Source organism: Phascolarctos cinereus, unplaced genomic scaffold (genome assembly GCF_003287225.1).
Source record: "Phascolarctos cinereus isolate Bilbo 61053 unplaced genomic scaffold, phaCin_HiC Scaffold_726;HRSCAF=1367, whole genome shotgun sequence".
NCBI classification, from domain to species: domain Eukaryota; kingdom Metazoa; phylum Chordata; class Mammalia; order Diprotodontia; family Phascolarctidae; genus Phascolarctos; species Phascolarctos cinereus.
In genome coordinates, this window is record NW_027556098.1 from 404103523 (window position 1) to 404116622 (window position 13100).

At 39.1% G+C, this 13100-nt stretch overlaps 1 protein-coding gene across 1 annotated transcript in view; it reads left to right on the top strand.

Moving 5' to 3' along the window:
- The window catches only part of GNB1 (G protein subunit beta 1), a 52434-nt gene that overhangs the window by 19580 nt on the left and 19754 nt on the right, over positions 1-13100 (top strand). Inside the window, exons 2-4 of the mRNA XM_020975977.2 lie at positions 2020-2125; positions 7324-7362; positions 10754-10860. Of these exons, the coding sequence (XP_020831636.1) occupies positions 2069-2125; positions 7324-7362; positions 10754-10860 (203 nt within the window). The 5' untranslated portion in view covers positions 2020-2068. The remainder of the gene's footprint in view (positions 1-2019; positions 2126-7323; positions 7363-10753; positions 10861-13100) is intronic.

Consider the following 13100-nt stretch of genomic DNA (forward strand, 5'->3'; position numbering starts at 1 on the left):
ATAATGTTGCATCCTCCCTTTTTTTAAGAATTCTTCTCCATGGAAGAAATATTAAAAGTCATTTGAATCTTCTTGAAGAACTGGACATGGTAAGGGGAAATTTGGATAGAGAAAAAGGAATGCATCCAGTCAGACTTCTTTACCTGGCTTTAAAAGCCCTGGACACTGTAATTGTCCTCATCCCTTTGCCACAGTCCTGCCCTCAAAAAAGAACTTTAAAATTTTCATATCTAAAAATCCTAGACCCTGAGAATATGATAAAACAGGTCTTGCTCTCGAGGAGCTTATAAACTAGAAGGAGAAAAAGAACATCTATATGATAAGGCGGAACATGATAGTACATAGAAGTCAAAAAGAGACATGAGTGGGGATGGGGAGAAGAGGAAGGCTTCATGAAGTTAGCGATGTCTGGACTGAAGAACAGAAGGGGTTTCAACAGTTACATCTCATGCAATCATAGGCTTTGAATTGAAAAGGACCTCAGATTAGAAGTCATTGCATCCAGCCCTTTCATTTTACAGATAAGAGAACCAAGATTTGTAGAGGTTATCAAAGTCAGACAGTAAGCTGCAGTACCAGGATTCAAAGCTGGGTCCAGCATTCTGGGTTCTACCCTGGAAATGTCAGTGAGATTGAGGCTGCAACATACCATATGAATGGGAACAGGGCTGGAAACATAAGAGGAGCCAGATTGTAGAGGACTTCAGGTGCTAGAATTAGAATAAGGAGGGTTGGTTTGGTTTTACTTAAGAACCTATTGTATGCCAGGCAATGAAGGTTGAATTAATAAGAATTTAAGTAGAGGTTCACCTGCATGAAAAGGGCAAAAGCTTCAGTTCTTGGACTTGACATAGGATTGTGTGATTGGAGCTGAAAGGTCTTCAAGACCAATCCCACATCTGTTTTGGCTGCTGGGAGGTCTCTCTCTCTCTCTCTCTTTCTCTTTTTTTTTTGGGGGGGGGGCATCCTTCTTGATTCCAAAACTGAGTGCTGTCTAAAAGTTGAGTTTTCCAAATAAGTAATGATACTCCACCAAATTTCCCATGATGACTCTCAGTTTTTATTCCCACCCACTGTATAAGATTTCAACACATCAAAAGGCGTTATCAGTCAGAGCCTACTGTGTGCCAGGTATAGTATTAGGATATAAGTCAGCAATATGAGAAAGTTATGCTATTCACATGGAGCTGGTGTTCCAGTGGGGAGACAAGTAATAGATGTATAAGTATGTGACTCTATAATAAATACCTATATATGTGTTTGTATGTTATCTAATGAACATTGTCCTAAATATTTCATCTGCTACTTTTGGTTTTATTTAAATGCACATATAACAGAATTCAGTTACTTCCACATCATTCCATGTAAATTCTTTTCTTGAGTTCATTGGTTTTGTTTATCTGTTTAATCCATTGCCCTCTTCTAAAGTGCTCCTCTGATGTCTCGCCATCTCCCAGTTTTCAGTAATTGTTCTCAGGGATTATAAGCTCTGACAAATTCTTCCAAGCTAGGGAGGCTTCATGTCTGAGCTTAGCAACAAGATGTCATCTGAACACTGGTTTAGCTGCTTGCAGAGAAACTCATTACCATAAGGTTGACCACAAGGCAGTTTTTTAAAGTTTTATTTTATTTTATTTTTGGCCACAGCAACCTATGAATAGTCTGATAAAGGGTGTGAGATTAAAAACAAGTATTCATACCAATGTAATCAAGAATATTTTGAAGCCATTCAGCAATACAAATCCAGAAAATGTTCTTAAATAAAATAAAAATAAGTTCGAAAAGAAAGCCTATTGTCATTTTTGAATCTGTAGGAATATTAACTGAGTTACTGTTTTATAACATGTTCCTGAGCAATGGCATAGCATGTATTTACACATACGTACATGGGCTGGTTATGAAGACAAAACAACGACAGTGTTGAATTGTGCTTAGCCTTGTCAGAACATTTGCTTGTCCTTTGTCAAGCCATTCAGTGTTCATATTCATTAATCCTTTGTGTCCATGTTTCTTTTTCAGATCTGTGAGTTTTGGAGGTGTCGGCAAAGCAAATCTTTAAGATCAGAAAATGAGTGAGCTTGACCAGTTACGGCAGGAGGCCGAACAACTGAAAAACCAAATTAGAGTACGTAACTGAGTGTCTCTTCAGACTTGTTCATCATTCAGATATTGGTGCTGTTTTTATCCTTTCTGGGAAACTTTTGTGATTGTTTGCATAGAAAAAGAAAGGCAGGTTGGGTACTGGCCTCTGATAATTGCCTAAGAGGTTAGAGAGTCTCTCTTCTCTTGAATGTCCTAAGTAAACATAGATCTTATTTCTTTAATATTTAAAAGTACTTCCTTGTGTTGTTCAGTTTTAACCTCAGCTTTTTTATTCTATATTACTACCAGCCATTTCTTTGTGGACCCCATTTTGGATTTTCTTGGCAAAGATACTGGAGTGATTTGCCATTTCCTTCCACAGCTAATTTTACAGATGAGGAACTGAGGCAAACAGGTCAGGTGACTTGCCTAGGGCCACACAGCTAGGAAGTGTCTGAAGCAGGATTTGAAACTTAGGAAAATTAGTTCATTCTATCCACTGTGCCACCTATTCTCCCCCAGTTATTGATTAGTCATGTCTGACTCTTTGTGACCACGTGGACCAACTGTCCATTGAGTTTTCTTTGCAAAGGTATTGGAGTGGTTTGCCATTTCCTTCTCCATTTTTAGGCCGGAGTTAAGTGATTTGCCAAGGCTCACACAGTTATTAGTAAGTGTCTGAGCTCAGATTTGAACTCTGATCTTTCTGATTCCAGTGGATAATGCAGGGCCCATAGACTTACTAGCTGGCTGTGACCACGAGTGAGCCCCTTTACCCTGTTTGCCTCAGTTTCGTTATCTGTAAAGTGAACTGGAGAAGGAAATGATAAAACCGCTCCCGTATCTTTGCCAAGAAAGCCCCAAATGAGGTCACGAAGAGTTAGACACAGCTGAACAACAACGCACTACCAACTGGATCTACCTGTCTGAAGGATTACGTGATGATAGAAGGAATAAAATATAGATGGAAATGCTTTGCAAAGTTGAATACAGCATTTTAAAATCTGGTTTTACAAACAGTGCTGCTTCAAAAACACCTGATGTGCAGATTTTCAAATCTAAACAACAGATAAATCAGAGGGGCTCTATTAAAAAATTTCCACATATAGGAATTTCCTGCTTAAAGAGGTTTCCAGAGATTAAGAATATTAAAGCTCTAGAATTAAGAGTTATTTCCAATTGAAGATCAGATAAATTGATTTTCACATCTCTTTTCAAGTATCTGTCTGTTGTATAAAGTGAGAGATACACAGACACTATATTATCTTTTAAAATAAACTCAAATTTAGCCCAAGCAGTAGTTTTTCTTTAGTACCCTAATGCAAATTGCCCCCATTTTAGAGTAGTTGTATTCACATGGCATGCGCCTCTGACGTAAAAAATGTTGCGTTAAAAGAATTCAGTAGGCCTGAAATGTAACTTTGGGCTTCCTTCACTTTTCACTCCCATCCCTGTGTTTGTAGGGATACTTACAAGTAGATGCTATTATCTTAATGGTATGGTAGGCAATAGGAAAAGGAAGAAATAGCAAAGTTATCTGAACCATGTTTGGCTCATGTAGATCAACTGAGCATCACTTCACACTGATATGTTTGTAATATACCCTACATTATCAAAATGAGTCTCAGAGTCAGGAGGAATGATTCATGGTATGATGGAAAGCATGCGAGATTTGGGGTTAAAAGAACTGGCTTCCAGTCCCACTCTGCTCCTTTCTGCGTTATGAGTCACCAAACCAGACTTTCTCTTATGGGGGCAAGTCAGTTCGCTCTGTGCTCAGACCAGATGACTTTGATAGGCTTCCTTCACGCTCTAAGTTGGTTCTCTTCCGTGACCTTTTTATTGATCTGATGTGCTTATACCGTTACGGCCCAACACAAAGAAACTACAAGGGGGCACGTGCAGGCTGTGAAGGGTAGACTAGAGGACTAGGGAGGAAAGCTAGTCATTTGACCACCTTGATCATTGTATAAAATGAGACTTTTAAAAATTCCTTTGCTTCTGATAATGAGAGTATTAAAACCTCAAAATAAAACTACATCAGAATAGAGCTCAGTAAAGTAAGGAAAACAAAATGGATGCATTTATATGCTCTGACCTGTAGGTTAGAGGCCTCTGCTCATGTACGCTCCTGGTTCAATATTTGTTTTTCAAAGTCATAATTTTGTTATTATACATGCTGATTAATATCCAGAGTGTATACCGTTATGTCTTTGGTTTAAAGTCTGTTTTTCAAATGGTCAAAGAATTCATTTATTTCTAGGTACACAAATCCATTCAGCCATTGACAAAAATGTGGTTTTTAAAACCCTGTCTTTCTAAAATTTTCCTTGACCTGACAAATTAAGCTACATTTCAGTTCTGTGTAAAGTACCATCCAGTATATTTTGGCATGCTAGAACTTATCCAGACCTGTAATGGTACTACTTCATACTAATTTAATTAGCTTTGTGCGAGGGTTTTTTTTCCCCCTTCTTGTCATAAGTATTCAGCTGCTAGCCACCCACCTCTTTATGGTAAAATTGACAGGGAGTTATCTCAAAACTTAGGACTGAAAACATAGAAATCAGAATTTGGAGGGTGTTTAAGGCCGTCTTAAACATTTACCTGTAATGATTGGCTGTAATGTCAAGTTTGCCAATAAGTGTTGTGTTAAATCGTAAAGTCGAGCCTTACCTGGTAGTGATAGAATATGGTTTGGCTTTGCCTGTGTCCTTTTCATATTATGTTTACATCAACCAACGAGAATACAAAATTAGATTTTAAAATGAAATTTCTTAAAAGACACATGTCCGTTGCAGCTGGAAATTTTGCATTTCTTCCCATTTTTAACTAGGGGACTAGCGGGAGATAATGGGAGAAGTTGCAGTTCGTGTGCGTGTGACATCTAAATCAGATAAAAATTGCCAATATGACAAGTACACATGAGATTAATTCTTTCTTCCAGACCATAAAAATAGTCCTTAGATTCCCCAGAAGACAAAGTTAGACTTCAAATAGACATCAGACTTTTTCGTGAATTAAGTCAGAAGAGTTCATGAGAACCGTTTAGAACTTTAAATGATATCTTTAGAACTTTAAATGGTATCTCCCTCTCTAAAAGCAAAAAGGGCCCTAGAAATCCCCATCATTCAGCGCCTTTATTATCCAGAAGATCCAGCTGAGACCTTTAGAGGTTATTTGCCCAGTTTTATGAGTTAGTAGCAAAGCCAGGACTATCAGATGTTTTGACTCATTTACTCTCATCTTGTTTCTTTCCACCATAACATACTAATCTCAGTGTAAAATAAATTTAAAATGTTGTAGCTTCAGTTCCTGTGAATAAAGGGAAGCTGGTAGATTATGGAAACTTGAAAAAGTATAGTTGTGTATTGAGACAGTGTGATCTGAGTGCCTGCAGAAATAAGAGATGACCTGCTGTGAACTCTTCAGGTTCATTTCTGTCCTCAGCAGAGGTGAGTAGCACCCAGCGGCCATATTTAAATGATGGCTCAAAAGGGTCAGCCTGGCAGTTTTGACGGGGAGCAGCCAAGAAGAATAAAGAAGTGGTGAACCTGCAGCTTAATGGTCTAAATGTTTTCATTCTGCTGTAATTTAAATTCTAAACCAGTATAATCAGTAGTGCTTCAAACATAACTTAGAATCCAGGTCTGTGAATAAAATGCCTAGTGACTAGATCTTTCTTTGCAAGTATATTCCGTATGCAGGAATACTCCTTTCTATATATCTGCGTGTTATCCAGTTATGGAAGTACAGTAGTAGCTTGTGTAAATAGCTTAAAAAATGGATATTATTTCTTCCAGGCTTCATTAATTTTAAATTCTTTTAAACAATTATCAAAGCCTGGCTCCAGTAAAATTACTACTTCCTGCATTTTTAGGTTTGTGGTATCTGTTCTGAGAATTGTGTACTGTAGAGCCTTCAAAAAGTCAGTAAAATATTAGCTTAGATTTATTGTTTGAAATGAAAGTATTTGAAGCAGTCTCATTTTGTATATATAAATTGGTTGTTTTTAATTTTTTTAATAATGGAATTGCCCTGCGTAGAATCATCACAGTTTGTCTCCAGTATCTCCCTTATAGTCCTTTTAGTTTGTAGATACTTCACATATTAAATAAACTCTCCTATTCTCCATTTCTTATTTTATCAAAATACTGGGTTCCTTTCAGAGCTCAGCTCAGTTTTAAAAGGTACAAAATGTCAGCTAGAGCATATTTGGAGCAATTATCAAACAGAATTATTTAAAGGGACCGCCTCACTGCCAATAAAATTATTGCAGAAAACTTGTGTCTTAATTCCTACTTTGGTGCCTTATTTTGTTATGGAGGTGACTTTGAGTTCTGGTCAGTGAGCAGTCATTAAGTGCCTGCTATGTGCCAAGCACTGACAGATGTGAAAAAGAAAGGCAGTACCTTCCCTCTGGGGGCTTACAGTTTAATGGGGGAAGAAAGCTGAGAGGGGTGGGAGATGAAGGACAGTGTAGGTAAGCCCAACGGTGTGCAAGCCAGGCAGGAAATGAGGAGCTGACTGGCTCACGGACTGGGACCCAAACCCTGGGGTCGAGGGTTCCTAGGGCATGAGCACTAGAGTGTGTAGCTGGGTGGAGAGCACAGGTGCTGGCTGCTCCTCCCAAGCCAGAAAGGCTTCTCCTACAGAGCTCAGGGATGAACACGCTGCTTGTCACCTGAGAACCAATCCAACCCCGCTCCAAGAGGCGCCTGCTGCCCCAGCTTGGCGGGGCCAAGGTCTGCAGGGGGAGCCGCCCACCCACCCACAGGGAAGAAGACCTCGCTGCCGCAGAGCCAGGGTTATAGGTAGCAATGTAGTTAACAGCAGTAGTGAATTAAATCTATTCTCCTTTTAGAGACTATAGTTCAGTAAAAAATCTTCAAGCTGAGATGCTCTGCCGTTGCCTAGGTGTGTGGGTCTCCCTGTTGCTCAGTTTGCTCACCTGTGAGATAGGCTGACCCTACAAACCTCACGGTATGGTCTTGGGAGTCTGGTTGGTAGATGTGAAAGTGCCTTTAAAAAGGTACAAGTGCCCTGTAGAACATGTCATCTGCCAGGCGTGGTTGGTAGCATAAGCAGTCTGGGCATCACAGGAGCTTAGAGTTGGGGCCTCTGCCAGAGACCAGCTTTTGTTGGAATGAAGACTAAGGGGCCCTTTCTGAAGTTTGCTTGAGGACCTGGGATTTCCATTAAACTTGTTCATTCACTTTTCTCACCTTTTCCCCCTTGCAGGATGCTAGAAAAGCATGTGCAGATGCAACTTTGTCTCAGGTAAGAATTTGTTTAAGATTAATTCCCATGGCTTATAGGTTGTGCTGTAACACAGAGAACTTTTGGAGCCAACTGCTTTTGTGCTTAGAGGTGGATATGTGTCTTTCAGATAGCACTGGTGATGTTTTGAACCTATTATTATTAGGTTTATCCAAAAATATATTTTCCAGGATGTCATCTGATTCCTTTTTTGTATGAGAATCTGCTAATTGAGTGAGAGGTTAGTTTTCAAAGAGGGGATTATGAGAGAAAACACAACGTTTTTGTTTTAACATGATGTTCAGGCCATTCCCCATGTCCTTGAGGTGGTATTTCAAAGAGGCCTGCCTTGTTCATGTTAAGTGAAAGATGGCATCTACTTTAAAAATCATTGGCAATTTAGAAATGTACCCCTTATAATTCTAAGATTTATACATCTTCCTCAGTAAATAGGCTCCATATTTACCTCAACATGTGATATTCTTTATTTTTTTTTAAATCTGGAATATTACTTTATATGTTCCTTCATCACTAAGCTGTGCTCTTTTGACAGTGCAGAGAAAAAGCAGAATTTGTTACTCAAACATTTTTGTTGAATAATTGTGTTACATGGAGACAGCAAGCTATTAAATGTTATCTGTAAAAGCAGAATTATAAATTGTACTGAAATCAGTGCACTTTAGACTGACAGACTGAATTATTTCATACATTACTGGAAACGTAATAATGCTTGTGCTTTGGCTATCTGATAATCTGTGGACTAGTCAGAGTTAAATAGTGGTTGAAATGTTCATCATTTTCTCATTTAAAACTTGGAATTTATAAAGGTGGTCTTCTAACTACAAAATTAAAATCTTATAAACTTTGTGCTTATGCTAATTCATTTCAGAACTGAAATTTACCATTATATTAATCCTGGAAAAGATATTTGGATACAAACGTAACATGTGAGCAGAATTTTAAGCAGAATATTGAACAAGCATTTTGTATTTGTATCCCTAGTCTCTAGCACAGCTTCTGTGCAAAAGCCTGTTGATTGAAGCATTCAGTGTCTTATGTGTCAAGCAGTGCAACTTTTGAGACTATGTTTAAACTGCTTCAAGAACAAAATTCTACATGTTTTAGAAATGCCATTTATATGTGTGCATAATTAACAAACTAATTGTAAATTATTCCTAGCTAGTTGTTAAATGCAAGCCTATTAAAGATTCTGCTGAGAAGCTCAGTTAAAGTTACTTTTGTATACTTGAAAGCAGTAAGATCAGACTTTCCTGACAAAATTCTGTATTGTTTTCTGATGTTGTTGCTGTGGTGTTTGGCTTTGTTGAAATGTTTTTATTACAAAGAGGGGTCTGTTGTGGAGGTGTAGACATATCTATCTATAATAAAACTTCAAAATTAAATATTTTCTATCTCAGCCTAACCTTCCTGCCAGTTAATGCAAATTTACAAAGTTTTACTGTAGAGTATAAGTTAAAACAGTTTAACAGATTTTCATTTATATAAAAATAATTTATAAAAAATAATCCCCTGTCATAGAAATAGTTATGAAAAGTTATGGCAGTCTTAGTAGATCTTTTCAAAACTGAGTTTTCTGTCTAAGGCCCAAAGAAATCATCCAAAATATGAAGGGGAAAATATATTCATTATTCCCTAGAGTGTGGCTGATGGATCTTAAATTGTCTTACTGCTTTTGGGGAATTCCTTTAAATGAAGTTGAACAGTAGGAAAAGATAACAGACCCACATTATAGAGACTAATGAAAATTATCAACTGTACACTCTTTTTTTTTCTAGTTGGTAGTAAACTTGTAAAAAGATTGCTAAGCTAGGACTGATAGAGACCCAGCGTGTACCCCTTGTATGAGAACAAGTACAAGTGGTGGGGGGTGCTTGCGTTCTAGAAGCTTGCATTCTGGTGGAGAGGAAAGACTAACCCTGTGGACCCATTGACAGACTGTATCGGGCACAGCATTTTGACTGAGTACAAATGTACAGAACAAATCCTTTTGTGAAGGGGATATGTTCTGTGAAATTTGGATTCAGTCAGAGGGCCAAACAAGGCCTCAAGGCCACAGGTGCCCCAGGCCTGGACTATAGGTGATAAGATGCTACGACTGGAATTCCGAAGTCTAATGGAAAAGTCAGGGATTGAGCTTTGTTTTGACAAAGCAGGAGGATTAGAGAGGGCAAACACAGGCCAAATCATTCCAACTGATGGACCTACTGTGTGCCAGGACCTTGTGCGAAGTTCTGGAAATACAGAGACATGAACTACAAACTCCCTACCCTGAGCCCACAAGCATTTATGGGGTACCTGCTCTGCTATGCGCACTGGGTGTAGAGACTAACATAAAACAGTGCCTGCCCTGGAGGAGTTTACCGTCTAGTGGAGAAGCATTTATATACCAATGGGACAGCATTAAGGTAGATGAGTGAATGGTAGGTAATCGTAGGGGGAAAGAGCATTAGCAATTGGACCAGATGTCAGTAGGCTTTGAAGAGGTGGGTGGCCACACTTTCCATTCTGAGAAACAGATGAGGAAAGAGTATAGTCCCAGGATGGAGGAGCACAGTTTGTACAATACACATAGGCAGAAGATTGAATATTGGTTCTGGAAATAGCTAGTAGTCCAGTCTGGCTGGAATGTAGTATGCATGGAAGAATAATTTGAAATAAAAATGGAAAGATAGGTTAGTGCTGGATTGTGGAGAATGTCCTCCAAGCTGAGAAATGTGTATTTTACCCTAGGGGTAGAAGGGAACTACTGGGTGGTTTTTTGTTTTTATTGTTTTGTTTTATTTTTTCCGTAGAGGATTGGCAAGGTCAGACCTGTGCCTTAATAAGATGATTTAGTGAGCAATGTGAACAATTAATTGGAGAAGGGAAAGATTCGAAGCAAGGGAGAACAATTTGGAGGCTATTGCAGAATGTCAGGACCAAACTAGTACGTTATTAAGTAGGGACAGTGGGATGGAAGCAAGAAAAATTAGGAAGGTAGAATTGACAAGACTTGGCACCCAGTTGGATATTTTATTGCCAATGGCCAAAAGGTGAGCAAAGAGCACAGATAGAGGAGAGAGCCTAGAATATTTATTCTAGTTTTGAGTAAGTAGCATGCTATAAAGGGCTTTGAAGGCCAGACGGAGGAGAGTCGGAGGAGATGAAGCTCCCGGGCAGACTACCTGGGACCTGGAAGGTGTGCCAGGTGCTGAGCCAGCGTAGAGGTGATGATTGAGAGAGAGGATTGCAGGCCAGATTGGAGCACAGTTGGTGACTCTGCCAGAATCGGGGTAGCAGCCATTCAGTCTAAGCAGTTAATAAGCACGGCCCGAGCCAGACTGAAGTTGCGATTTAGTTCATAGACCTCTTTTTTCTCCCAGTTGTGATTCAGAACCATTTTCTTTTGTAGATCACAGCCAACATTGATCCAGTGGGTCGGATCCAAATGCGCACCAGAAGAACGCTGAGGGGGCACTTGGCTAAAATTTATGCAATGCATTGGGGCACTGATTCCAGGTATGTATGGCTGTTATCATCCTCAACTCTTCACTCTGTCTCTAACTGCCTCCCCCACATCCAGTGGATTTCCATGTCTCATTGGTTCTACCTGCCCCAGCATCTCTTATATAGCCCCTTCCCTCCTCTGGCACTACCACCACTCTGGTGCCTCCCGTCTCTTCCCTCTCCAGTCCTTCCTCCTCTCGGCTGTGTAGTCTAACTCCCTAGGCCTCAGCTCTGGTGGCTCTCTCTTAACCCCAGGACCAAAAAATAAAACCTCTTTGGCTTAAGCTCTTTTATGTCCGCTTCCTGCCTTTCCTGTCTTCTTAAACCTTACTCACTTCCACATATTCTTAACATCCAGGGACACCAGCCTCCTTCCAGGACTATTCACTAGCTGCCCAGACCTGGAATTTTCTCCCTCCATTTCCATCTCCTAGTTTTTCTAACTTCCCTGAAGTCCCTGGTAAAAACCCATCTTCTTTAAGAAGCCTTTCCTCATTTCCCCTTAATGCTACTTTACCCCATATGTATATATCTTGTTTTTTCATAGTTACTGGCACATTGTCTCCCCATTAGGCTTTACCTTGAAGTAGGAGCTCTTTTTTGCCTTTCTTTGTGTTAGTGCTTAGCACAGGCCTTTGTAGACACTTAATAAATGCTCGTTGCAGTGAATTCTCACTTCAAAATTAAGCTGAGCTAGTTTTTGAGCAAGTTATGATCTTTAAGATTTGGGTGTTATGGAAAGGTTAGGGACAGAATGAATGATCCCCTCCTGCCAAATTCCCTGTTATTTGAGGTGATATCAATATGTAGTCTTCCTCAGCCTAAGAATCAAAGATGGTGTTAAGATTCTTGTCAGATGCTGTAGAAATAATGCTTGGGGAAAGGTTGGAGTGGATGGCCACTAAGAATCCTTCTAATTAATGTTCCATGTTCATTTTCTCTTTCTTCCCATAAGAAGGAAATTTCATTAATACATTACATTTATATACATTAATTTCTATTACCCTCTCTCCTTTTAAGGCCAGCATTTGTCTTTTTTTTTTTTAAGCTTTTATTTATCTCACACTGGCCTGTTCTTTAACCCTTTTGTCCTCAGATCCTTTTTCAGGTTCTTGTCTGTACAATCCAAAACTGTCAGGTCTTTGTAGTTTGTTGGTGCAGTGGATAGAGTGTTGGGCTTGGAGTCAGAAAGGTCTGAATTCAAATTGAGTCTCAGATGGTTAGCTGTGTGACCCTGAGCAAGTCACTTAACTTGTCTGCCTCAGTTTTCTCTATTGTAAAATGAAGGTCATAACAGCACCTACCTCCCAGGGTTTTTGTGGGGATCATTCAAGGTAATATTTATAAAGCTCTTGGCAAAATACCAGACACATAATAGGAGCTTAATAAATTCTTCCTCTCTTCTCTCCTTCCTTCCATCTTTGAGGCTTAAAGTTCCATCTCTCCTGCCTTTCCCAATGAAGTGATCCTGAGGTTTACAGTGTTCTCTAAACACTGCACTGTGCTTGGTGGTCCTTGCCCTGCATGTATCAGTGTATGTGTTCTACACTGATCTGTCTCATTGTTTAGCTTCGTAGAATCTTTTCTTTGATGATTTCAATATGTGGTGTTTGCTTCGTTTATACAGCATATTTTATCATCCCGCATGCTAATTGATCCCTTAATGATGACAAAGGGTTCAAAAGTCAAAGTGAAAAGGGAACTCTCAGTGGGAGTGTACATTTACATCATTATAATTGGTCTTAATTCTGCAGTTATTTCAAAATCCTAAGAATTGTTCTTGTGGTTTCTAATCCTTATGGTCCATCCAGGTTTGTATTCTCAGGATCTGCATTCTTAATGTTAAGCTCAGAGGATTGGGAAGTTTCCCTGAAACATCCTGATTTCCCATAACTCCTTATAGATCTGCCACTCATGAGTTTGTCTAAACTTCTCATCTAAAATAAAATCTGTTATTTTGTTATTATGTGGGAGAGTGAACTCTACCAGATCGCTGAGAGTCCTCAAATATTACTCTGATAGTTTAAGAATTGAGATTCATCATGGTAGTCACTGAGGAAAAGTTAGAATCTATTCAATAGAGTCATTAAAATGAGGACAGGAATCACAGATTTGAGAAAAATTTCTATCCAAACTGTATAATCTTCTCTTCCCAGAACTAAGTTTTAATCTATTGATACTCATTTTTGTCTGTGGGATTTCAATACACAGGTAATATTTGAGAGTGATACTAAATGTTTTTAGAAAAGTCA